This window comes from Blennius ocellaris (assembly GCF_963422515.1).
Source record: "Blennius ocellaris genome assembly, chromosome: 17".
NCBI classification, from domain to species: domain Eukaryota; kingdom Metazoa; phylum Chordata; class Actinopteri; order Blenniiformes; family Blenniidae; genus Blennius; species Blennius ocellaris.
Window position 1 is genome coordinate 15,650,946 of NC_137666.1, and position 24,371 is coordinate 15,675,316.

At 44.6% G+C, this 24,371-nt stretch overlaps 1 protein-coding gene across 3 annotated transcripts in view; it reads left to right on the forward strand.

The window, feature by feature from the left end:
• Window positions 1-24,371, forward strand: part of arid1b (AT-rich interactive domain 1B) — a 227,996-nt gene that overhangs the window by 143,718 nt on the left and 59,907 nt on the right. For all 3 annotated transcript variants that reach the window (XM_080512800.1, XM_080512801.1, XM_080512802.1), the window contains exon 5: window positions 15,572-15,875. In XM_080512800.1, the coding sequence (XP_080368926.1) occupies window positions 15,572-15,875 (304 nt within the window). The remainder of the gene's footprint in view (window positions 1-15,571; window positions 15,876-24,371) is intronic.

Sequence of the window (24,371 nt, forward strand, 5' to 3'; positions counted from 1 at the left end):
CGTCAGTCAGTGCTCCGGGGCCTGGATGCTGCCGTTTGATTGTAATTGCAAAAACCGGAGACAGACAAGAGAGAGCGAGGGACGTCGATAGACAGGTGGAGGGACGGAGGGATGGATTCCTCCTGCCTTACCCACAAGCCCCACGCTCAGCACGCCGTGTGACTTTGTGTCAGCAGTTTGTCTTGTGCATAGCTGATGACGGCTCGTCGGAGGGGCGGGGCTGTAGCCTGCTGCCGCCGCCGTTCGATCGCCTCCTCCTCCTCTATCCTCTGGTCTTCAGCTCAATCCCTGACAAATGAGATTTTGCCCGAGGTAGATGGAAAGATGGGATGCGGAGCAAGGCCTCTGTCTGCCCATGTCTGTTTGTTAAGAAATCTCACAAGCCGTAAAAGAGCCAGAGGTTTTTTTTTTTTTCTTCTTCTTCTTTCCTGCCTCCTTACTTCAACATTCCTCTCCTCTCGCCCCCTTTTTTCCATTCTCCTCCTCTGCCTTCACTCCGTCTCTCCCTTCCTGCTGCTCCGTCTGTCTTCTAATTTAAGTCAGAGGCCGGAATAACTCACAGTCGTTTTAATGAAGAAAGCGGGGGTTAGGGGGAGGGGGGGAGGGAGGAGAGAAAAAAAGGAGGAGAGAGGGAGATTGGGAAGGAGGCACAGAGGGCAAGGGCAGAATGAGCGGCAAGAAATTGGAGAGAGAGAATAAAAACAAAAGATGGAGTGGGTTTAAAATGGGGGGGGGGGGGGCGGGGGGGGGACACAACAGCTTCTCCAATTAAGGAGATTTTTTTTCTTTTTTTCTTTTTTTTTTTTTGGTTTTGTTTTGTTTTGTTTTGCTTCTTTGGTCATGGACAGTCAGTCACACTTGCTTTTGTTGAGTGTGTGATGAATTACACCCCTCCACTCCTTCTCCTCTGCCTTTGTTGTGGTGAGGCTCCAGCCGTTTGTACCTCCCACAATATCTTGCACTGTGAATTCTCCATGCCTGTTTACCAACCGGAGTTCTTTTGAACCGGCGCGGAGAAATGGCTTTTTGAAAAGTCTCTTTGATGGTGAGCCCAATTTGTTTTCGCCGCTGAAAAGTTTGTTTGAACGCCCGGGCTTGACGTCGACGACGGGGCCTGTCCTGAGAGGACGGACGGCCGCCTCCCTGAGCGATTCTCCTTGTGTCTCTCTCGCGGTACGATTAACTGTATGAATGCTTTGACATATAATCAGAACACTCTACTACTCAATATAGCAGCTGTGTTGTGACTAAATCAACTAAGTAGACGTGTGTGTTTCTCAGATCCTCATAGATTCACCCCATCATTTAGAATTGAAACTTCAATCAGGTGCTTCAATGTTTGCACAAAGCTGCCGACTTTGTTTTTTCCAGACATGAAACGACATCCAATCAAGATGTTTTCAGTGGATGGGATGTTTTTAATCTATACCTAAAAATTAAATCTGCAAGGATTTGTACACATGTGACACTTTGCAATGAAGTTTACTAGATTCAGTTGTAAAAATGTTTTTCCGTTTTAAAATAAAATATTGTACCGGTCCAACTAATAAAACAATCTCACCTTTTCAAACTTATAACTGTGTCTTATATTCGGGCAATTCCGGTAATAGTTTCATCCTCTGTCAAAATGACAATGAAAACTGTTGGGGGAAAGTTTTCCTTTGAGAGTTTTACGCCTCATAGAAGTCATGTATTGACTTCTGGTTCTCCTGTGGTTTGTAGTAATTTCAAAACTTGTCACTGACTTCCATTAATCTCATGTTGCTTTGTCTTGTGTGCAAATAAAATGTTCCCATCCCTCGTTTCCTGCCTCGTCTGGTAGATTCTGCTCTGTGCAGGCCAGCATGTCTCTGATTTGACCCCTCGAAGGCTGCGTACCAAGCTCCCCCTTCATGTTTTTGTATGACGCTGTTGTTCTAAGTTCCCGTGGCCGATTAAATGCATTGTGAGCTGTTGAAATACCTGGACAAAAAAAGGTGGAAAATATTTTACATTCAGCCCTAAGATGTGTTTTCAAACAATCATAAACAGTTGAAAATGTCATCTCAGGTCCTGGGGTGTCAAGCATGCTCCTGTTTTTGTGGGAAAGGGTGTCTGTTTACACTTGTTGTTGTAGATATATACTCCATGGACCGAATTCCTGCATCGCACGACATCCGCAACTAATTGTCAGTCAGAAACATACTCGCACTTCAAGGTCAAATGAAGAACAAACTGTTCAGATGTTTAGAGAAGTCTTGCCGGGATGTGATGAGTGATTCAGATCTTCCTCCAGCTGAAGGACGGACTCGGCGTTGGATGTTAATTTTTAAAGCATGCTAATTCGCGGTATACACAGATCACAACAAGATATCTCCCAAAACTCCGCCGGGCTCATTATTGATCAGCAGCTAAGGCTGATGGATTACCGAGGCGGACGCACTGACAGGCGGAACGTCCAATGGGGGGGACGAGTTTTGCAGCGCACCGATCAAACCAGACCCCCCCCCCCCCCCCCTCCTCTTTTGATCACAGTCATTTTGACAGTGATGCATAAGTCTCTGCAGCACCAGGCCGGCAAGCTGGCAGGAAATGCCACAGATCCCCCGAGAGCAGAAGGATGGGGGATTAAACGGAAAAAGACACCCCCTTGAAAAAAACAGTAAAAAGGAAATCAATGTTTCCTCCCTCTGTGGACAGCCAGTGCTCTTTAAGGATGCTGCCACTCTTGTGTTTTCTGTAGTCGTTCCTCTTCAAAGGGGTCTTTTTTTTCCCCCCCCTTTTTTTTTGTTTGTGTTTAAACTGTTTTGTCTCAGGGTTAGTCTGGTCTGCTCCTCGTCTCCAGTCGAGTCGCATGTAGAGGTTAAATCGAAAGAAATCATCACTATCATTCCCCGCGCTGTCCTTGCCTCCTTCTCCCGGCCCTTGCTCCCAATCTCTAACTTCCTTTCTTCATTTCTCGCCACTTCTATCAAGGGGAAGTGAATGGCACGCGTTTCATCTCTCCAAAGCAGCGGTGAGGCTGAAACACCACAGAGGCAGCGGCTGGCTAACATTGAACTGGATTGGGTAGAGTAAATACAAAGGCATGAGGGGAAAGAAAGCAGCTGGGGAAACACAAAAGGATGGAGCTGCAGATGGGAACTAACCTTGCCTGGGTTTCTCTGATGTTCCTTTACACACACACACACACACACCGCACCCGTTACTGTCATCCCCTCTTTTTCTCTCTCAAGTCGTCCTTTTATTCGTCGTGTTCAGAGGACGGTACCAAAGCACGGGAGGAATGGGAGGTTACAGTGTATTAAAGAAAACGTTGTTTGACAAAAATGGTCATTCCCTCCTTTCAGCAGGAAATACAGAGGCTGTGCAGCGACTGCACTTCAAAGCTGCCCGGAAAACTTTCCATGAAACGACTGTGATTGTGTGCATCTAAAGCGGGACGAGCGAGGGATTTCCCCCCCGGTGTCTCAGCACAGTCTCATCCCCATTGTTCTTGGATGTTCTCAATGTTACGCTGTGTTGCCATATAAAAGGAAGAGTGTATGAATTTAGGAGCCCTCGTAGAAGACAGGCAGTCGAGAGGAGAAAAAATAAGGGAAGCAACTTGTTACGCATTTCTTTTCCTTTCTTTTTTTTTTTTTTGTAAAGAAATCAGTTTTTTAGGAAAGCGTGTGAGGAGTTTGCAGAGGTGGCAAAAGTACCCACGTTCTCTATTGAGGCTGCAGTACAGATAGTAGGGTAAAACATAGCAGTCAGGTGTAAATAAAAGTAGCAGCTTTTAAATATGAACGTGTACAAACGTAAAGATTATTTGTGGTTGGATATGAAAGTGTCTATATGTGAAATATGGAAGAAGAAAAAAAAAGCTGTCATTGTGGAGTAATGAGCACTGAGAAAAATGGTTATTGATATAAGCAAACCGAGTCGTGATGTGAATGTACTGTATGACAAGAGGAAACCTTGAAATGTAAAGATGTACTTGTTGCCTTCTCAGGGGGAAAAATGACAGAATTATGTGGAAATTTCCATTCAAAAACGAGTAACAAAAGAATACGAACAATTAGAAAAACAGTAACAACAACAATAATATAAAAGCAAGGCGGTAATCGTTACAATTTTTCAACATTTTTGCGTGATACTATTGGTGAATAACTGAGATGACAATTGCACGGGATTCGTAAATGAACACTGTATATTGCACCCAGAACAGTGATGGACATTGATAAATGAGGTGTCAATTGTCCAGGTTTGGGGAGTTGAAATAAATATGACTCCATGATTCAGTTGGGGGAAACTGCTCTCCAGTGGCTTGTCAGTGCCAACTAGTGGCAGACGGCTGCATGACATGAGGCACGAGTAAATTTATCTGACCAACCAACATGCATCCGTCACTTCACAATCTCGAGATTTTCCCAAGTACTTTGCTTTCATCATGAGAAGTCAGCGGAATAACTGAGTAGTGTTACTTCAGGTGTGTGTGAGTGCCTATATTCACACGAAATAATGCACACACAGTTTCTGGCACCGTATTAAAACTCATTAGCCACACCGGTGATATCGATCCATCAAATTTGACCTACAAAGCAGCAAAACTGAAGAGGATGTTATTCACATCTTCTACAAGGCAATTTGTGAAATCCGAACGAGTGGTATTTGGAAGGATACTTGTCACTCACGTCAGTTTTTTTTTTTTTTTACACCTTTTAAAAAGTGTTTTTGATGAAAGTCAGCAAACCGAAGTGATGTGGTGGAGTCAGGTCGACGAAGGGAACTCACAAATTAGTGGAGGGGCTGGAGGACGGAGAGCATTAGAGGAAACCAGCAAGAAGTTAGTCTGGGTTAGTTTGAAGTGAAGAGCCTGCAGCCGGGTGGACTGTCTTCCTGAGACACACACACACACACACATATACACACACATCAACCCCACACAAAACCTCCCCCCCACCTCCCTCGCTCCTCCAATGGCCCTGTCGGTGTGCCAGGGCGGGTGATTACCGACGCTCTCCCCCAATTATGGGCTGATTATTCCGCCGCGCTCTAATTGACTGGGGAGATATGCAAATGGCTGTCATTTGGGATGATAAAGGATGCGGGTGCTGGATGCCCCCTGCATTATTTAGCCTCGGCTGTACGCAGCGTGAAGGATGTGGCGTGCGCTTTAATTGCTGAGGAGAGAGAGGTTAAGCTGAACGAGCAGTTGAATTAGAAATGAGGAATTTGGGCCGTTTATTTATTTCTTTATTTTGCTCCTCTCCTTCCATCTCTCTCTCTCTCTTTCACACACACACACACACACATACACGTACACACTCCATGTCATGCTTTGTTTTTCAGCTCTCTCTTGGGTGAGTGGAGAGGCGAGGAGGAGGGGGTGGGGGGATGGCAGGATGTCATGCTGGAATGCCATAAATAAAAACATTAGTGGAACCAATACGTGCAGAACAAATAAAGTGTGTGAGTGTGTGTGGCGAGGCGGTGAGTGGCCGGCTTGTGCATTAAAATCTAAAGTGTGAAGAACCTTTCTGGACTAATGAAAAAAGAAAAAGTTTGGGCCACTCAGACAATAAGTGCGCTCGGCCCGTCTCCTTTGCCTCCGTAAATCTGCCGTTTTAAATGAAAGCGAGCTCCATCCGGAATACCAATGACTCCAGCTCGGAGTGGGAAAGGTCGCACCCGGGGGAGAGGAGAGATGGAGTTGGTGACTTCTTCAGAGAGAGACCACCGTGTTTATATAGCCACTTAACGATGAATGTTGGTTGTTCAAATCACTTTTTCTGTCATTATTGTCGGTGCTGGAAGCGGTGGGTGGTGGGGGTGATGGGGGTGATGGGGGAGGGGGGGTGTAGAGCTAAGTGAAAAGGGCCCACTGGCTAAGCACTCCTAGCAGGCACAGCTTGGCATATTATCAGGGAGAATCGGAGTGAAACTCAACACTAATCCCTCTGGTTTGGAGACAAGCAGTGCCAGATTTGGAGCGTCTTTAACAGCTTAGGGGTAATAGGGCCTCAAATGTCCCTTTCAAAGTGGCCCTCCCCATATCTCCACATTACGAGAGGCTTAGGAGCCGGAGCAGTTATCGCTCGGCGAGCTCCCGCCACCCATCTTGCAACAAGCAATAATTGCTAATGCGGCGGTATTCCGGTTCGCACTATCGCCAGATTGTGTGGATCCGACGGGATCCCCAGTCAGGTGTCCACGTGGCTGTTTGACCCCTCGCGCCTGACTCCGGGACCACGCCGAAGGTTTTTTTATCCCCGGCACCGCTGGTGGAAAACACCGAGCGCTCTCTTTTCCTCTTATCGAGATGCCGCGGTATTATCAAGAGATTGTCTGGGCTTTGTGAAGTGTGCCGAAGCAGAATTGAAAAGAAAAGCACAATTGCTTTTGGGCGCTGCTGTGGCTCTCTGCTGCACAAGTTTGGGAAGCCCTAAACAGTTTGTTCTGAGGCGGCTTTTGTTCCAGATAACAAAAACTGAGGAGAGAGAGAGAGCGAGAGAGTGTCCCTTTGCTATAAAACTTCCACAAAGTCCAGAGTTTCTTTAAAACCACAAAATACACTCACTGGCCACTTTATTAGGCACATTTATATAGTTTAAAATGATCCATTACTGCGAATGCACCTCTTTCTATCTGTGTCTGCTTCTTCTGATTCGCGGGGTTAGCTTTGTTTGTTTACTACCAAGAATGCATTGCGCACATCACACACACATTTGAAGCGGACCAGATTCCCGCGTGAAAAATCCAGAACCGAGTTCGGTGTGTGTTTACATTTCCCCAAACAAAACGGACTTTTCCCAGAAAGTCCTTAAAAGGAACTCAGGTCCACTTCAAACTGGGGGAACGTGAACATGCCCTCAGTCTTAACCTGTCCATTCAGCCATTTCTCCCAAATTATACTGTTGTTTTCTATTGATGTACCCACTGTGCACTGTTATACCTGGATATATTATTCACAGTGTCTTCAATTATTAAACTGTGAATGGGTGTAAAGGTAGAGACCACAAAAAAAAAAGCACAGTTTTGCTGTGCAGTAAATATATTGCATTGTGTTTGGTTCCACATCCTGCAGTAAAAATGTTCCAGCCGCAGCGTAGTAAAAGCTTTGATATTGTTTCCCCGGGGCCTCGGTTAGTTGAAACACCAAGTCTACTTAAAACACGAGCTTGTTTGTCCAATTGACCGAAGGCAAAGTTTGAACTTGTTACTTGAAACTGGAGGTTACACGTTTTTACACAAATACATCTGTTAATTTCATGAATGCAACCAATGCATGCTCATCGCCATTTGCATAATTCATGACGTCAAATTCCTCTGCAGAGTTTGGACGTTCTACCCAAATGTGATGTGTTGGCCCAGAGACCCCGAGTTAGACTGCTTCAGCCGTTGTGATATTTACCTTTTCATCTTCACTTCTGATCCAGCTGCTTCTCCTCTCACTGGACATAAAGTGACTCACCGCAGCTCCATTACACAGCCTCAGACATGTCGGATAAGAACCTGGAAGTTGTTTACATGTGTTTTTTTTTCAGATGATTCTGGGTTATTTTATGATCGAAACAGTTTGGTTGGCAAGAGAAAGCCGTACGCGACCAGGAGATGGGCGTAATGGTGGCACATTGAAAACAAATCTATCTTGAGTGATACCCCTGTTTGTCTCGAAGCACGACTGTGTTTTTGTCTCGCTCAACACCAAAGACTCAATCTACAAGGACATAACTTCCACATTACAGTGTTGTGCATTTTGCCGCGCTGCCACACCACTTGACAGACCTTGTGTACGACGGTTGTAGGCAGACGTGAAAACAACATTTGGAAAGTTGAAGCACTTGAGGCGGGGAATGCTCATCCTTGAAACTAATGGCACAAAACAGAGGTCCGTGAGCCGGCACACTGACATATTGGACTTCCTGCTGGGTGCTAGCCTGAAGCCCACATGGTTTTTTTTGGCAGGCCTGAAGTGTGCCAAGCGTCTCCCCTTGGCTTGCAGAAGAATGCCCTTGCCTGTATTTGTTGTCTTTCTGCCCTGTGACTCCACTGCTAACAGGGAATTTTACAGAGGGGCCCTCGGGAAGTGGCAGAGACTCTAAAAACTCTTATCTTTACACACCTGCTCTCAAAAACAGGCTCCCATCAAGTCATGATTGCACAGTCTTGCATACACAAGTCGTTTCTAAACGGCCTGATCTGCTATTCCCTGTGTGAGCGAGCACATTTTGACCAACATTTTCCAGTTATAGCACTTTAAAGAATCATAATTTCTATCTGTTCTCGTCATCGTGGCCAATTACCATCATCATTTCAGCCTTGGTAGATATTCCATGTGATTGACATCAGAGAAAGAAATGATGGCGTGGGTGTTGTGTTAAATCTTCCTCCACAAAATCTCTCGCTCCTTCTCATTTCGCTTCTTCTTTCTGTGCTTAATAGCACTTATTGAAGGGTTTTACAGTTGGTGCTCTACATGGGGCATCACATTAAAACCCTCTTTGAAACACACACACACACATTCACATTCAGCAGCAGTCCATTTGGATTCATTTGCATGGCATTTCATTTGGATTTTGCCTCAATCGACGGTTTGGGGGGGAAAGGATAAAAAAGAAAAAACATCTTTGTATAATAGCATTTCCTCTTACTCTCCAGTGCGCTATAAAGACAGAAAGTACAGCGGCCAAAGCCGATAAATGAGTGCAGTGCTGCCACGAGAAGACCTGTCCCTCAGGCCCACAAACGATAGCTATTGGACTTAATTACAGTTTACATCATCATATTTACCCAGAGAAGTGAAACTGAGAATAAAACTGGCCTCTGAGCCCACTGAGGTGTTATTTCTGTATACGTTACCACACTGAAGCGGATTCTAATCTTTGCTATGTGTGCCGTTATGATGGATTTTACTCTTGACCCGTGGAAACGCAGGCGCTGCATGGAAGACGCAACACTGCTGTAGGATAATGAACACATGGAAATAGTTTATAAACAACTCGCTGAGGCTGCTCTGGTTGTTTCTCGCCATATTGGCTGCAGAAGAAACTCCACCTGAAAGCCGGTGGACATAATTCAGACTGGTGAGCGGTGGCGTGTGCAACTGTTCCCGGGGTGCCGTGGAAGTGAACGGTAATCAGTTGGTGCTGTGGCGCCCGCAGCATTAACAAGTGACATTTAAATTATTCAAGGCGTCATTTCCAGAAAGAGTCCCCATGAACACTGTTGACAGCTGTTCGGTGATTATCTATAGTAATAGGAACCCTGTTTTGAAAGATGTTGCTGTTGAATTTTTTAAATGTCTTTTCTTTTCTTTTTTTTCACTGCGGAAAACACTGCACACAGAATTTAGTTAATTTGGTTCTGTATTGGAAAAGAAGGCAGGAATTACAGACAGGGATCTCTTACAACCCGTAGAAAAGATTACACTAAAACCGTGGATATACCCAAAGATCAACAACAATATTTACTTTAAGGAAATGCTGATTTAAAAGCTGTGCCATGCTGCATTACTCCTGATATATTGTATAATTTAATATATTGTGATGGGGCCCTATGCATTAAACATAAATAAGCTATAATGATAAACATTTGCTTCATGTAGAATGGATAAATGCAGCATTCAGGGACGTGAAACTAAATGTATTGCAGAGATGATGAACACTAAAGCCCTGTTTACGTGACAGTTCAAGTTAAATCATAAATGTTTTGGGTGACAACGGCGCTTGGAGCCACTGAAAAGACAACTTTTTGAGAATGGCTCCAAAGGTTAAAGATTTTGAAAATTATGCGACTATGTCTTCACATTGATGCATGAAAATGCGAGTTTTAAAAAAGAAAAATCACTGCTTCTGCAACATGTGCATCATAGTAAATAGTTCTTCTGCACGTACGTGAGTAGATGGACAATAGAAATGTAGTGACTCCCAGTCCATATTCTCCTGGGACTTGGTAGTTTTATAGTTGAGAGTCACTGTAATAACAATTGAACGTCATCTGTCCATACCATTGTCCATGTACTCGCCACTTGTGGCCTTACATGCTAACGACATTGTTTTCAGCCTTTTCTGTCATTTCCGTTCAAACAGACATCATTTTCAAAACGTTGCCTTGTAAATGCAAAACTTTTATGATATGACAACACCCAAAAAATTACGTTTTCACCTGAAACATTGTCGTGTAAACAGAGCCAAAGTTTTCTCTTTCATATTCAATAGGATTTTCTTCAGCTATAACCTAATAGGATGATCTCTGCAATAAGAAAGTGTATTTAATAGAGAAGGATTAAAAATTCAATACAATTTCAGAGCCGTGTCATTCACTAATATTTCAGCTTACAGTGTAATTTTCTGCAAAACCTTGAAATAAAGTACCAGTTTTTACATGAATAATGATCTCACCTATATAACGGGCATTTTTTTTCTGAGGATAATTTTCACTGTAAATGCAGTAATGCAAAGTGACTGTTGGTTGTGTGTTAGCCGTGAGCAAGGTTGCTTCTTTTTTTTTTTTTTTTTTTTTTTTTTCCCATACACTTCGCAGTGCTCACTTTCTGGGCTTGAGTTTAAGTTTCAGGCTGGAGTTCGCCAGCGAGCCAGCTGATGCAGAGCCCTGAGCTGTGTCATGCCAATGACTGGGGGAGACAGCGAAACGGGGCACTCCATGTCAGAGACGTGTGTGTGTGTGTGTGTGTGTGTGTGTGTGTGTGTGTGTGTGTGTGTGTGTGTGTGTGTGTGTGTGTGTGTGTGTGTGTGTGTGTGTGTGTGTGTGTGTGTGTGTGTGTGTGTGTTATCCTGACATCAACACGTATAATATACATATCACAAAGCGCATACTGAAGCGCTCCCTTATACTTTGTCTTCATGCTCAAATTCAGCATAATTGAATTTTAAATATGAAAGATAAGTGAGATTTATCTAAGTTAATTCACAAAAAAATTGTGCAAATAATTCAGAGCGGAATCTTTATTTAATGACTTGCATAATTATTTCTTTCCTGGTGGCCAAAGGGAGAAACATCATAAGCCCAAAAATGATGGAAAGATTCACCAAAAAAACATCCGTGTCAACACATTGCTCTGCTTCTGAAGAGCTCCTGGGTTGAAACAGCCGACGATGATGAAGTCCTACTAAAATAAATAGTAAAGCTTTAAGGTGAACACATGATGTTTTAAGGTGAAGACTTATGACTGTGTACGTTTCCATCAAGCGTAAGTTTATTTAAAGACTAAAAATGCATGTTTCAGCATGTTAACAACAGTGCACTAATACACTAAAGTTGATTTTAGTGCTAATATTATCACTACCGCATGAATATGTTTGGGCATTTAGTTGTATTCGTTAAGGTTAATGTGAGAAAACGTTCTGTCAATGCAAAGACGAGGACGGGTTTCTGCAATGTGCCTTTTCCTGTGGCCCACAGGAAGCTGCAGCGATTGGCTCCTCCTTGTCTAGACAGAGAACTGCTTTTGAACACACACAAACTCTCACAGGCACACACACACACACACACACACACACACTGGCTTCTACCATGGCAACTTTGATTAATTCCCAGTGTGCGGTGAGAGGAGACAACATCAGCACCACGGTCAGGGGAAAAGGCCCACAGTCGGCAGGATGTGACAGCTCCCTGCTTCTACCCTGCCGGGGTGTCTGGGTGAACGTGTGCGAGTGAGAGCAGGTCAGTAGTATGAGTGAATGATGGGGACGGGGATCGTGTGCGTGTGCGTGTGTGTGTGTGCTTGTGTGTGTGTGTGTAGCCTCATCTGTCCCCTCGGTCACATCAGTGCTCGAGCATGTCTCGCTGTGACAGCCCAGCAGCGTGTGTTGATGTCACATACACACACACACACACACACACGCACACACACACACACAAACAGAGGAGCACTGAAACGAGAGTGCAGCAGGCGGGCGCCAACACCAGCGAGGTGAAGGGTCACGAGCGACTGCCTCTCCAATGTTGTGTGAAATGTGTAGATAGAAATGTCGGACCATTATGCGTATGTATGCAACGGGATGTGTGTGTATGTGTGTGTCTTGAGGCAGACAACGGGGGGGGGGCATCTCAAAGTAACTGGTTATTATCACCTCAATATTTTTCTTATTATGACAATTACATGCTCCAGGAGCGAATTAAGCGATACAGGACGCCAAGCGGGAGTGGTTGACAGCTATTTGGAGACTCAATGCACAGAGCAATTTGCAGCCCAGAGCCAAACAAATTGGATTTGGGCCACTTTGGAATGGGGCCCCAGATTGTTGGGCGTTTGGATCCTCCGACCGCATGCCTGCCTGGCTTGTTCGCTGGCAGGCTGGCTTTGATTCTTTACACATGACTATGTAGCAGACAGTTAGCCAGGTAACACGCTGCTCTGTGGCCATTGATGAGGATTAAGCGTTGTGTGGGAAGCTTGGACGTGGTGATAAATGCATTGTTCAATTTTAAGGGGGATGTTCAATTGACATTTTTATTGGTGTTAAGCTTCCTCACCTTTTCATGTTACAGAGTGCTGCTACTTTTTGTTTTTTTTTGTTTTTTTGGTCTTAGGCCACACAGCTGTGCTCAAGTGTGTGTATAATCCAAATGAGCCTAACAGCCTCTAAACGAATTACTGGTACACATTTTCCCACCCCTAAACTGCCACTGGAAAAGCTGGCAACAGCACCCAATTAGGTGAAATGCAATTATTCCCATCCATTCACACAATTAGCCCGTGGGTTAACAACCAAGATGTACATCCGGCTAGCTCTCTGTGTTTTGGAAAAAGCCATCGCCGTGGTTACGCAGATTCTCACGGTAACCCCCACCGTGTCAAATGGCATGCACCCGAGACAGCAGGTCGATCGGAAAATAACACCCGGCCCGATTGGTGGAGGCGGGGCGTCGCGTCGCTCGGCTCGGCTCTTAATGCCCGGGTGACTCCGTTGGCCGGGACGGAGAGTGGTGCCACGGGTGAGGAAGAGCAGAGAGAGAGAGAGAGAGAGAGCGAGGGAAGGCGAGTGCCCCATGTGTTCAGTAGAGCAAGGGGAGATAATGCCAGGCGACAGACTGGCAGGCTGGCAGAGCGGGTGGGCACTCGAAGCAGCATGATGGAAAACAAAGGCTTTGTGTGTCACCGCCGAGATCGCATTAACCAAAACAAGCAGCCGAGGACAGACTGCCACACTGACTTGGTTGTCTGTTCCACAGGCGAAGCCACGCATGATGGATGGAAAGAGATGGGGGACGCCTGTCTCACTCTTTACGCAATGTTACATGGTGCTAGGGTAATGAGAAAAAGTAGTTGTGGTTTTTTTCTTTCTTGCTGTGACACGGAAGTGACTCCATATTAAAGCCGGATAAATTCAAATCAGGCCGATCGCTGCCAGCCGGAGAGCTCACGACACACCGAGTCTGACATGCAGATATCTGCGGTGAGACACGGAAACAAATGTTGAGTGTTCAGCGTGCATTCAGTGGAGGATAAAAAAAAAATAAAAACCCAACAAAAACATTTCAGCAGACGGTTGGAGCCACCTTCCGTAGAGTGAACTCATTTTCACTGCCGTCTTCTCCTCCGACATATCGCCATGTTAGGATTTGTAAAGGTGGAAAGTAACAAAACGTTCAATAATAATTGTTAATCGTATTCATTGTACTGAATTTATCTGTATGAAATAGTATTCCAAGTTCATTTGTCAAACTACAAAGCAGATTAAAAAGTACATTTTGATGTTTCTTTTCCAATAGAATAAACTTATCGGCAATAAAAAAAAACTTAAATTCATGGATGTACACTATTGCAACTAAAAGTATGTCACACTCCTAAAAATACACAACAATACTTCTTAATTATTGCTGTATTGCTATTTGTAGTTCATTACTTACACCAGTTATTTTGGTTTACATAAAGGTATGTTACAATTTGGCGCAATGGCAGAAAAGATGAAACTTTTGTGTCCCTCACCACGGCCATACCTGAGTATATGCGTCATAAATGCGTCATAAATGCGGAACTACTGTAAATATTGACTATAGCAGGGGTGTCAAACACATTTCAGTTCAGGGGCGACATGCAGCTCCATTCCATCTTGACTTGTAAAATAGTGCCATAATAAACTTTAACATTTTAAAAGGTTTGTCGTTGTTGTGGTGTAGAGTATACATGTACGATGAACATATTGTCAGAAAACCAAACAATTTCTACAGAAAATTACTACAGTATTGACATAAAGCAAATTTTAGGGAAACCTTTTGGTGCAAAATACAGTGAAATGTCAAAATATCTATAGCTGTTGCATTATGCATGTTTTTACAGACTCACCCTGACTGTGTTGTGTTTGCCACACAAGGTGCTTGTTGGTTGGGCGTGCCATGTTGGAGCTTCTTGTGGGTTTGCTCCTGGACTAAACTTGAACTTGTGCCTACTTTTCTTGGTGCAAACGCAACAAGGACTTTGTGATGCCTTGATGCGTGGGTGACTGGTTTCCGAGGTTGATTCTGAGACTCCCGTGCCGCAGACGTACACAGACCTGTCTGTGATGACAGTGGTTGGCTGTGCTGGGCTCAGCTGCCGCAGGGGTGGATGGGGTCAGCGGGCCGGGTGGAGCAGGTAGGATCAGCTGGCAAACGCACCCGCGACTCCGTCTCTGTCCGTCTCCGAGGGAGCGCCGGCCAGGGCGCCGGGGTCACTTACAGATGACTTCCCTCATAGTGGCGTACAGCTGGGACACTGTTCTGGGAACGCGTGTGATGTGTGGTTAGTGGGCAGCCATCGCACTTCATCACATCACACCACATCTGCTCTCCCCTTTATTCCTGTCAGCCCCTCCTCCATTTTTCATTGTACCTCAAGCCCGTGATCCACAGCTTTATGGAGTGAGTGTTCTGCTGGTGACATTACTGAGATTTCCCCGGGATCACACACATACACACACACACACACACACACACACACACACACACACACACACACACACACACACACACACACACACACACACACACACACACACACACACACACACACACACACACACACACAGACAAGCCGCTGCTCACCACAGGGATACGAAAACCATAATATGAACTCACCCTTGGTTTGAATGAGAGCCCATTACAATTCATTTTGACCGCAGCAGCCGGTGGAGTGGCGTCTCCTGTGGCATGTTTTTTTTTGCTCCTCTTCTGTATTAACCACTGTCACTAAGACTTCACTTTTTACTCGATGCGATGTTGCTGTAGGTCACGGAAAAGATTAGATTATAATCTGATTTTTTTGTAGCCAACAATATTTAATAGTAATTGGGGTATTTTATAAAGGCAAATTAAATAAACCCAGTTAATCGGGTTAAAAAGAAACTAATACCTTCAATCGTATTTGAGAGCAGGATGTTGCTGTAGGGCTAAAATAGTAGCAAGATTACTTGTCTCTGTTCATGGAATGATATGGTTTGTGTATTTTCACCTGTAATTGCAACAGAGTCCATCCTTGCACTGGGAAAAACGCCGCGCTTGCTCGAGCGTACGTCTAAATTTGCCACCTGCTGCATGTCACCTCTCATCAAATGCTTGGATGAGCTTCATAAATACTCACCGCGAGTCCTTTCTCGTGTTCCAGGATCTGTCTGGCTCCATCGATGACCTCCCCACCGGGACGGAGGCCGGCCTGGGCTCGGCCGTCAGCGCCGGCGGGTCCTCCAGCAGCAGCAGCAACAGTAGCCAGGGAGAGCAGGGGGCCGCCGGCAACCAGGGACAGTCTCCGTTCTCCCCCCATGCCTCGCCGCACCTCCCCAACCAGAGGAGCGGGCCCTCCCCCTCCCCCGTGGGCTCCCCCGCCGGCTCCACCCAGTCGCAGCAGTCCCGATCGGGCTCCGGACCCATCTCCCCCGCCAGCGGACCCTCTGCCAACACCGCGGCGCCAGGTAGGGTTCCCATTAAGAGACTCTAAAAATATGTGCACATGCATCTGGGTAATCAGATTGCACGCTGACGAAAGGTGCATCTCGGAGCACGATAATTGTATTAGTTTAATCACCGCAAACAAACAAAACTATGGCTGACAAGATTTGCCATTGAAACCAGACACTACACTGCATTTTACACCGTGTACCGCCGCGCTGGATTCCCTGGGAAATTTGTGAAATTGCTTTACAGCTTAAAGGGAAATTGCTTTGTGCCGGCAAACAAGAGACTGCCGCTGGAAAGCAAATTAGAAAACAGTCAAAACATGACCCAGTCAGTGAAGTCACATCAGGTGTATCGGCTCTGACAGGCCGTGAAAAAGTAGCTGCGGTGACGTCGCCGCTGTGGGCGGGGCCTCACACACACACACACACACACACACACACACACACACACGCACGCGCACACACACTCCCGTGTGATCGCCCCGCCATCAGCACATCAGAGCCGCGTTTCTGCTTGACCTTTTACATTCAGAGTGCCATTTTCATTTGTTATTCGATATGTCGATTTAAATAGGATTTTGAAAAGGTCATGTAGAGAACTGACCCCAGTTTAGCATGTTTAGCATGTTTTCACGAATAACAGCAGACTATTGTTTACATGGAGAGTGCTCAGCACCAGAAAAGACATAATATATATATATATACGAGATGTGCTTTCGATTTTCAACTCAGTCTCAAGCTGTGAATTGGGCTCCAACTTTGACATTAACAAAAAATTTAAAAAATGTAAATATATATATTTTTTTTTTACTGGTAACTGCACATATTTTTTCAAAAAGACGTCTTGAAGAAGGACAGGCTACAGGACTGTTTTGCTTCTCCAAATCCACTCGGTTGTGTAACGTGGGTAATTTTCCAGCCATGTGACTATGATCTCTTCCTGTCACATGTTTGTTTTCCCTCTGGTCTGTACTGTATGTCTCTATATCGAAAAGATACATCACAATCACCCTCTACTCTACGCGTTATAGTCCTATTCATTTAGGATTAAGTGGTCCTTGTGCGTCACACATTTAGAATAAAAAATTTCTTTAACAACTCACTAAAGTTAGAAATATGTTTTTCATTATTTAGGAGCTAAACATTGCGAACATATGTTTTGAGATGTTGGATGTGAAAAACACTTAAGATCTAGATTTTGCGAAACCTTGAAAACAAAACACATCGTGTAATTTTTTGGTGAAGAAATCTCAAGTTGACAAAGAATTCGTTGAGCATACATCTAATGTTTTAGTTTTTTTTTAATATTGAAACCATTCAAGTGCCAAGGTTGAATGTGTTATATCGAGACTCATACACACAAAGACCTCTTTTTGACTATAGATTGCAAAAGTCAATACTAATAATATCTCTTTTATATATATATAAGGAAGTTCAGCTTTCAACGAAGGATTCATGCAGTATTTACCGTGTGACAAACATGCGTAGGGTATATTTGTTGTTCCCACTCGACATATGCAGCAGGAGATAACAATACACTAATCGTTTACAACAAGAGTACACAGACATTCGTATGAAGAGGTGACCAAGTTGGATTGCTATTCCGAGAATATGGACGGGGAGACGTGACTTTCTGGAGGTCTCGCCATTGTCGTTATTGTCCATCTTCTCTGAAATGTTGTGTTGCTTTGCAGTGATTGGATGAAAGTAAAGGGCGGGGCCTCGGCATGACAAAGCTAATTGGCCAGTGAAATAGTTTTGTCTTGTCACAGCATGCCTGCTCACAAAGTGTTTTTGATTATTGGTGGCTTTGTTTGTGTCCTCATCCTCTATTTCTGGGGTCATGGAACCTAGAAACCCGGTGCACTTTGTAACCCGCGGTAACAAAGTGTTTGCCGTGACGTTTTCCAATAAGATCGAGAAAAAATCGTTGCCAATCAGTGTCCTAATGCAACCTGATAACCGAGCTGTCAGGTGAGCTGAGCAGTTTTAAACCATCCATGTGACCCAAAGAATAAAGGTGAAAAAATCTTTGCTTTGCCTTTTTCTTCTTTTTTTTTGTTTTTTTTTTCCTCCCTCTTCTCTCATCTCCAACCCACTGTATAATCCATCCAAATCAATTTTCATTCTGCCAGTTTGGACGGCGGATGAAGCAGAGAGCACACTGCAGCACAAGACCAAATAATATCAATCCAGTCTGTCTGGACTTTGATATCTCTGGTCCATTTGAAATCATACTTCACACCGCCGAAGACTATTACAGCGTAGTGCCGAGCGCTTCATGGAATATGCCTCGTTCATTGTCTTCACGCAGGTTTTGTCCCTGCATAGTGGAGCTTTGTTAAACCTTTGATCACGGCATTGGAGAAACGTGTCCCCACACTGCAGTGGAATTTTAATAAGGGGCCGTTTTCCTCCTACCTGTAGATCCTGCCGGCATTTATGTCCAGACAGCGTTTCCTCTCCACTCTGAGTGTTAATGAATTGAGACTGACTGGTGGTGGAGTGCCTCCCATCTGATTTGTAGCCTTATCGCAGATATGGCAGGCCAAACAAGACACCAACTGGATTATCAGACAATGCACGGTGTATCTGTCTGTCTCCTGAGGCCATAGCAGAGCACATAACCATTTAGATAAACACCCAGCATTATAAACGAGTGCCGATTTGATTTGCCTCCAACGGGCGTGAGTGTGCGTGCGTATGTGTGTGTGTGTGTGTGTGTGTGTGTGTGTGTGTGTGTGTGTGTGTGTGTGTGTGCGTGGCTTCCCGTCAACCTCTCTCTCTCTCTCTCTCTCTCTCCCCGGACTGAGTGGCTGACCGGCGTGTCGGCATGTCTCAGACCCGTCAGTCACTCTGACGAGGCGGGGCAAAATGTCTTGAGTGAGACCCCGACGCCAGCCCCTCCCCCTCCTCCTCCTCCTCCTCTTCATCCTCCTCCTCCTCTTCCTCGCAGCCGCTTACCGCGGTGATTGACACTAATGAAAAACTGGGACAGTGGTTTTCCTGGCGTTCGTGCCAAGAATCATGACGAGAATCCGGAATGAGGCGGCAAAGATGGGAAGCGAAACCGATTGCTGGGACGTGATTAATAAGAAAATATTTAAAAATATTCCCCATGCCAAATAAATGGTGATAAAGCGTGGAGCAGTGAGTAACATCTGGCATGTTTTAGCGGCTGTACTACAATCAGTTTGAATTAGATCAAGGAGCAGCCAGCCTCAGAGAGACACGGGAGAACTAATGTGGTTAGCGCACATCTGATTACTAACGCTGCGCTTTCGAACACTTCATCACAAGTTAGGACACTTTAGTTAATGTTGTCGTTTTAGTTCGGTACAAGTCAGTGAGGAGAGAAGGGAGCGAGGGCGGTGTGCGTGCCAGCACGCGCGAGTTATGCGTGCGCACGTGGTCTCGTGTCAGATATGTATCTTTAGCACGCTGGCAACTTCCTGTGGACCATTAAAAGAAAATTCTTTATTATTGGAGCCAGTTGTGTAAATCACGGTGTCCTCTAAGTAAACAAAATAAGACAAACATTAATAACCTAATTAATTAGTGTGGAAAAACTTATCTGCAGTGGTTTGAGCTGCAGTCAAGAAGAAGTCAAAACAAAACATATCTTGTGGCTCTGCTGCATCCTGGTCCATTAAGGCGACTGTCAGTGCAGGAAGTAGATTTGTAGGCTTTTCTGAAATAGACTATGCGAGTCAACTGTTGTCAAACCATTAAAAAAAATACGTGCCCCTGATATATTTGTGTGATTTTTTTTTCTCTCTCTCTCTCTCTATTATTGTGGAATTATTGTACAAGTCACAAGAGGGAAACTTTTATACATCTGTTTTACTTCCCTAATGATTCAGCTCAGATCCGCGCCAATCAGCCGTAACATTATGACCACCGAAGGATGAAGGGAAATAACAGTGATCACCTCTTTTCCGTTGTTCCTGTGAGTTGGTGGGATAACGAGGACCACGGTGATGGCTTAGAGTGTCTCCAACACTGTGCGGGTCTTGTGGGGTTTTATTGTTCTGCAGTGCTCGGCCTCGATCAGATCCGGTCCAGAAGAACAGAAGGATCACAGGCAGCCTGAGTGAGAGCCGGATCGTGTCATTCGCTCCAACAGACTGTAGCAGGAAACTTCCCAAAAGGGGGAGAAAATACAAAGTGTAGAATTCCTCCCAAAAAAAAAAAGTAGTCTGACTTGGAATTTTTTTTTTTTTTTTTCTGATTACTCACACAATTTATGGTCTTTTAATTAAGACACAAATTCACCAGTTTAATTCTGATTCCTTTGACTGAAGTGGTCAAAGACGTTACAACGCCAGTGAATTCCCAGGCGATTGATTAATGACGAATTACTTTGGTGGGAGTTGAATTCAGCTTTTCAACTTCATTCTTTTCAGGTCACCTTTTAATGGCATATCATAATTAACGTTTGTGTTTTCCATCACGAGTTTGAGCGTGCAGTAGCATGAGCCACAGGAAGTGAACATTTAGAAGGAGGCATGTCAAATTAAGCATTCTTTAAAAAAAAAAAAAAAAAAGCCTGAGTAAATATCCATTATTTGGTGTGTGGCATTTATTTTATGGCCGATGGGGGTATAATATATTAGTGTTGGATACGGAGGAGCTGTACAGTGGCGTGGTGGTTCGGGCTCTCGCCTCGTATCGAGAAGGGGTTTGATTCCAGGCCGAGGCCTTTCTGTGCTGCGTTTGCATATGTGTGTTTTCTCCCCAAAAAATGCATGTGAAGTCAATCGTTGATCATAAATCGCCCTTATTTGTGATCGTGAGCGTGTCAGTCCAGTCTCTTCTGATAATGCATCTGGACTGTTTTAGTTGCATTGATTTTCTTCTTGTGTTTCCAAATAAACATGCCTTTTAAACTGGATGTGATCTCAAGCCATTCAAGGTCACTTTATAAAAGGCTTGTCTATTGGTTATTCTTCATCACTTACAATAGTCTCACCTGTTACACTCGGAGTTCAACATCATAATCAATATTATAGATCCTGCACTGCACTGCCTGCATTTATTTACAGTTATGTAAAAAAAACAGTTTTCATTTTTTTTGTATTTGTTTGCAAGCAGATGCTAGGTTGACGAGATATTCTGATATGAATTCAACACTAACAGGACAGAAGAATATAGGTTTAGGTCGACTGCTCGATGGTGGCGGCGCTTCTGATGGTGTGTGTAGAATAAACATCAACTGTTATTGTTCAGATCGATCGATACACGTTTTTTTTTTCTCTCTCTCTTTTTTCTTGACGCTTAGAAAAGAAAAGATGCACAGTTTTTAAAGTTTAAAGTAACTATAGCTATTTATACAATGCAATCAGGTTATTTCCTGTTTCTTCTGATTGTTGAGACTCAAAACGATAATAGTTAGTTTACTATTTATGTTGTTTTACCAATCATTTTGCAGCTGACAGTTTTATGAGGATTTCTTTGTGTGTTTATCTGCGTATATTAACCAGGCAGTGAAAAATGAAAGAAACATGTTGCACCTGTAAGATTAAACACTCTTTCTACTCTATTTCATGCTTAATTCAATTTCATCCTCTGTACTTTCTTACTTTTACTTAAGTACAGGACTTGTTTCAACAAGTATGTGTATTTCATGTGAGCGCTTAGCTCGCCACAGCCTGATCCGTCTTGTAATGCCGTTTGGTACCACTAGATGGTACAGTGAGTGACTATTTTCAGTTCTGGAAAAGCTGACATAAAAACTGTCGCTCTTAAATAAGTAAATATCTATTCAGCTATGAATGTGAGCAAAACGCTTTCCTTTCCTTCCCAGCAGTGTGTACTAGTGCTGCTCGATTATGGGGGGAAAAAAATCATAATCACGATTATTTTAGGCAATAATGAAATCATGATTATTTACACAATTATGTCTTTGAGTTTGGAACAATATTTATTGAACATGTTTTTTAAAAAAGACACAATAAATAAATAAAATACAATAAGAGATAGATATACTTCAATAAATAAGTATAAAGCATAAATACTTTGGTAAATCGGTCCAAAATAAAATGTTGGAGGTGTCGAGCTGATGAACGAGAGTCGGAGGCGGCGTGTTCAGCAAGGAAGTCCAAACTTTATATTCCATTTGAACACACTTTTCAGAAACACTTTTCTTTCCTCTTTTCTTCTCTCATCTCTCAACGGAGCGCACACGGTGTAACAACAAGACTACTTTGGCTCTGAAACCCCACCCCTCTACAAAATAAAGTTCCCCACCGCCCCACAGTAACTGGGTGAATTATGAACTGATTACCACAGTGGGGGAACTTTATTTTGTATTTTTCCTGCGCTCACATGTTGGAGAGAGAGAAGAAGAAGAAGAGTTACTGACAAGTGTGGATTAATGGGGAACAAAGTTTGGAGTTCCTTGCTGAACACAACATTTTGAGATAGTCTGCAGCCAAAATCGCAATCTCGATTAATTGAGCAGCCCGAGTGTGTGCGTGTCTGCGTGCATATCTCCATACGCACTGGGTTTGTGTGGCGCGCGGTCGCCTGCCAGCGGTCAGGCTCTCTCGGCGGAGTGATGCGACACGTCACATGGATGAGCACACATGTTCCCCTTGACAGCGGTCAGACGAGAGCAATTTCATTATGTCATCCTCTCACCTGGCTGTCAAACAAACACACCCCCACACACACACACACACACACACACAACGAAGAGAAACAATACAGCAGCACACGAGAACACCTACACCTATAAAAACTTTATTTCATGGTTTGACACTTCGCATATATTGTTGTCCGTATAAATCGCTCCCATATATATATATATATATATATATATATATATGTATATGCTTCGCTTGCATGAGTGGCAGCGTTCTCTCCGAGTGTGTGTGGGAAAGAGAGCGAGAGTGGGAAAACGGTAGGACTGACAGATTGCAAGCCTATCATACACCCATACACTCGCACAAATCTATCTTGTCTGAGCTCCACAGCATGCCTGTGATTCCCTCGTCTCCTCACTTCTCTTCTTCTTCCCTCTCACCCTCTCCCTCCCTCCCCCTTTCTCTCTGTCTCTCCATGAAGCAAATCCAATACACTGTAACATTATCCGGGCCTCGCCTTGCTATTTGGATTCTCTCCCGGAGCCAAAAAGGCACACACAGGGCCAAATTGATTTTCCTGTTGCGCTAGATTTGTGACAGTCGAGCAGAAATCACATTGCTCAACCGCCAACCTCCCCCTCCCTCCTCCTTCCTCCACCTTGTATGCACAGACAGACACACACACACACACACACACACAGAAAAACAGACGCTTCCACACACACCTCCTTCCTCCCAGTGTCTCTGAAGCAATTCAGAGCATCCTCAGAATATTTTTCTCCTTCCATGAGACATCGGGGACGAGGCAGGCAGACATTTGTCTCTCATCCGTATGGATGGGGCGGTGGAACGGGAGCGCCGGCGCTCGGAGCCTCCATCACGGTACGACAAGCCGAGCGAGGCGAGGCCGCGCGGCTGAGAAAAGTTCACCAAACTGTCCTGAAGTTCACGTCATCCCGGCAGCCGCGGGGTTCGCCGACTCGCCGAGGCGCAGTTCGATTCCTCTTGCGGAAGACCACACAGTGTTTTGCCGGGTTTGACAAGTTGTCTCCAATCTGTCAGCCTGCCAGCGTGGCGTCACTTCCTTTCAGCCTCGGTGTGACTGTCACTTCTCCCCCGAAAACGAGCTGAAGACGTTTCCATTACCAGTTCTGAACCCGGTGCGCATTAAATCAAAAAGCGCAGGAGCCCGGCGTGGATCGCTGCTGCTGATAGGATGCACCCGATGGAGGCTCCACAAGGGAAGATCCCGCCGCACAACCTCAACGTCGACTGAATTCACTGTGAGAAAACACATCACTCTTCTGAGTCTGCTCACATCTGAGAAGTGGTTGAAGTCCTCCGAGAAGCAGGCTGTCATTCACGCTGTGGACTGACTTATCTCGACATGTTCAGTCCCCACACACACAAACGCTGGCTCACAGTTTGGGAATAATATGATATTAAATCTAATTTCTCCCCCCCCCCCCCCTCATTCAAGCTTTGTTTTGTTAAAATACGAGGCCTTTTTCTTTTTTTTTCTTTTTTTTTTTTTACCCACTCAGACAACAACTAGTAATTTTGAAGCCTGCGTCACCATAGTGATCTTTGTGTTTGCTGCAGACTGATTGCTCTAACTGATTCAACGTAAACTGAAGCAAGACTGCTCATTTTCACATCTCAGTCTTCTGAGATATTTCCATCCGTGTGTGTGTGTGTGTATACGTGTGTGTGCATGTGTGTGTGTGTGTATGTGTGTGTTTACACGTTGGTTTCTGTGGGCCTGACCGCCTTTTGAAGGCCAATCTGTAACATTTCTCCACATTGTGCAGCTCCTAATTGACACAGAGCACATCCACACTCTTCCTTGGCCCGGCTCCTTCTGTCTGCTGCTGAAGATCACAAAGTCCTCCCCTCTTTCTCTTTCCCTTCTGTTTTGCTTTGC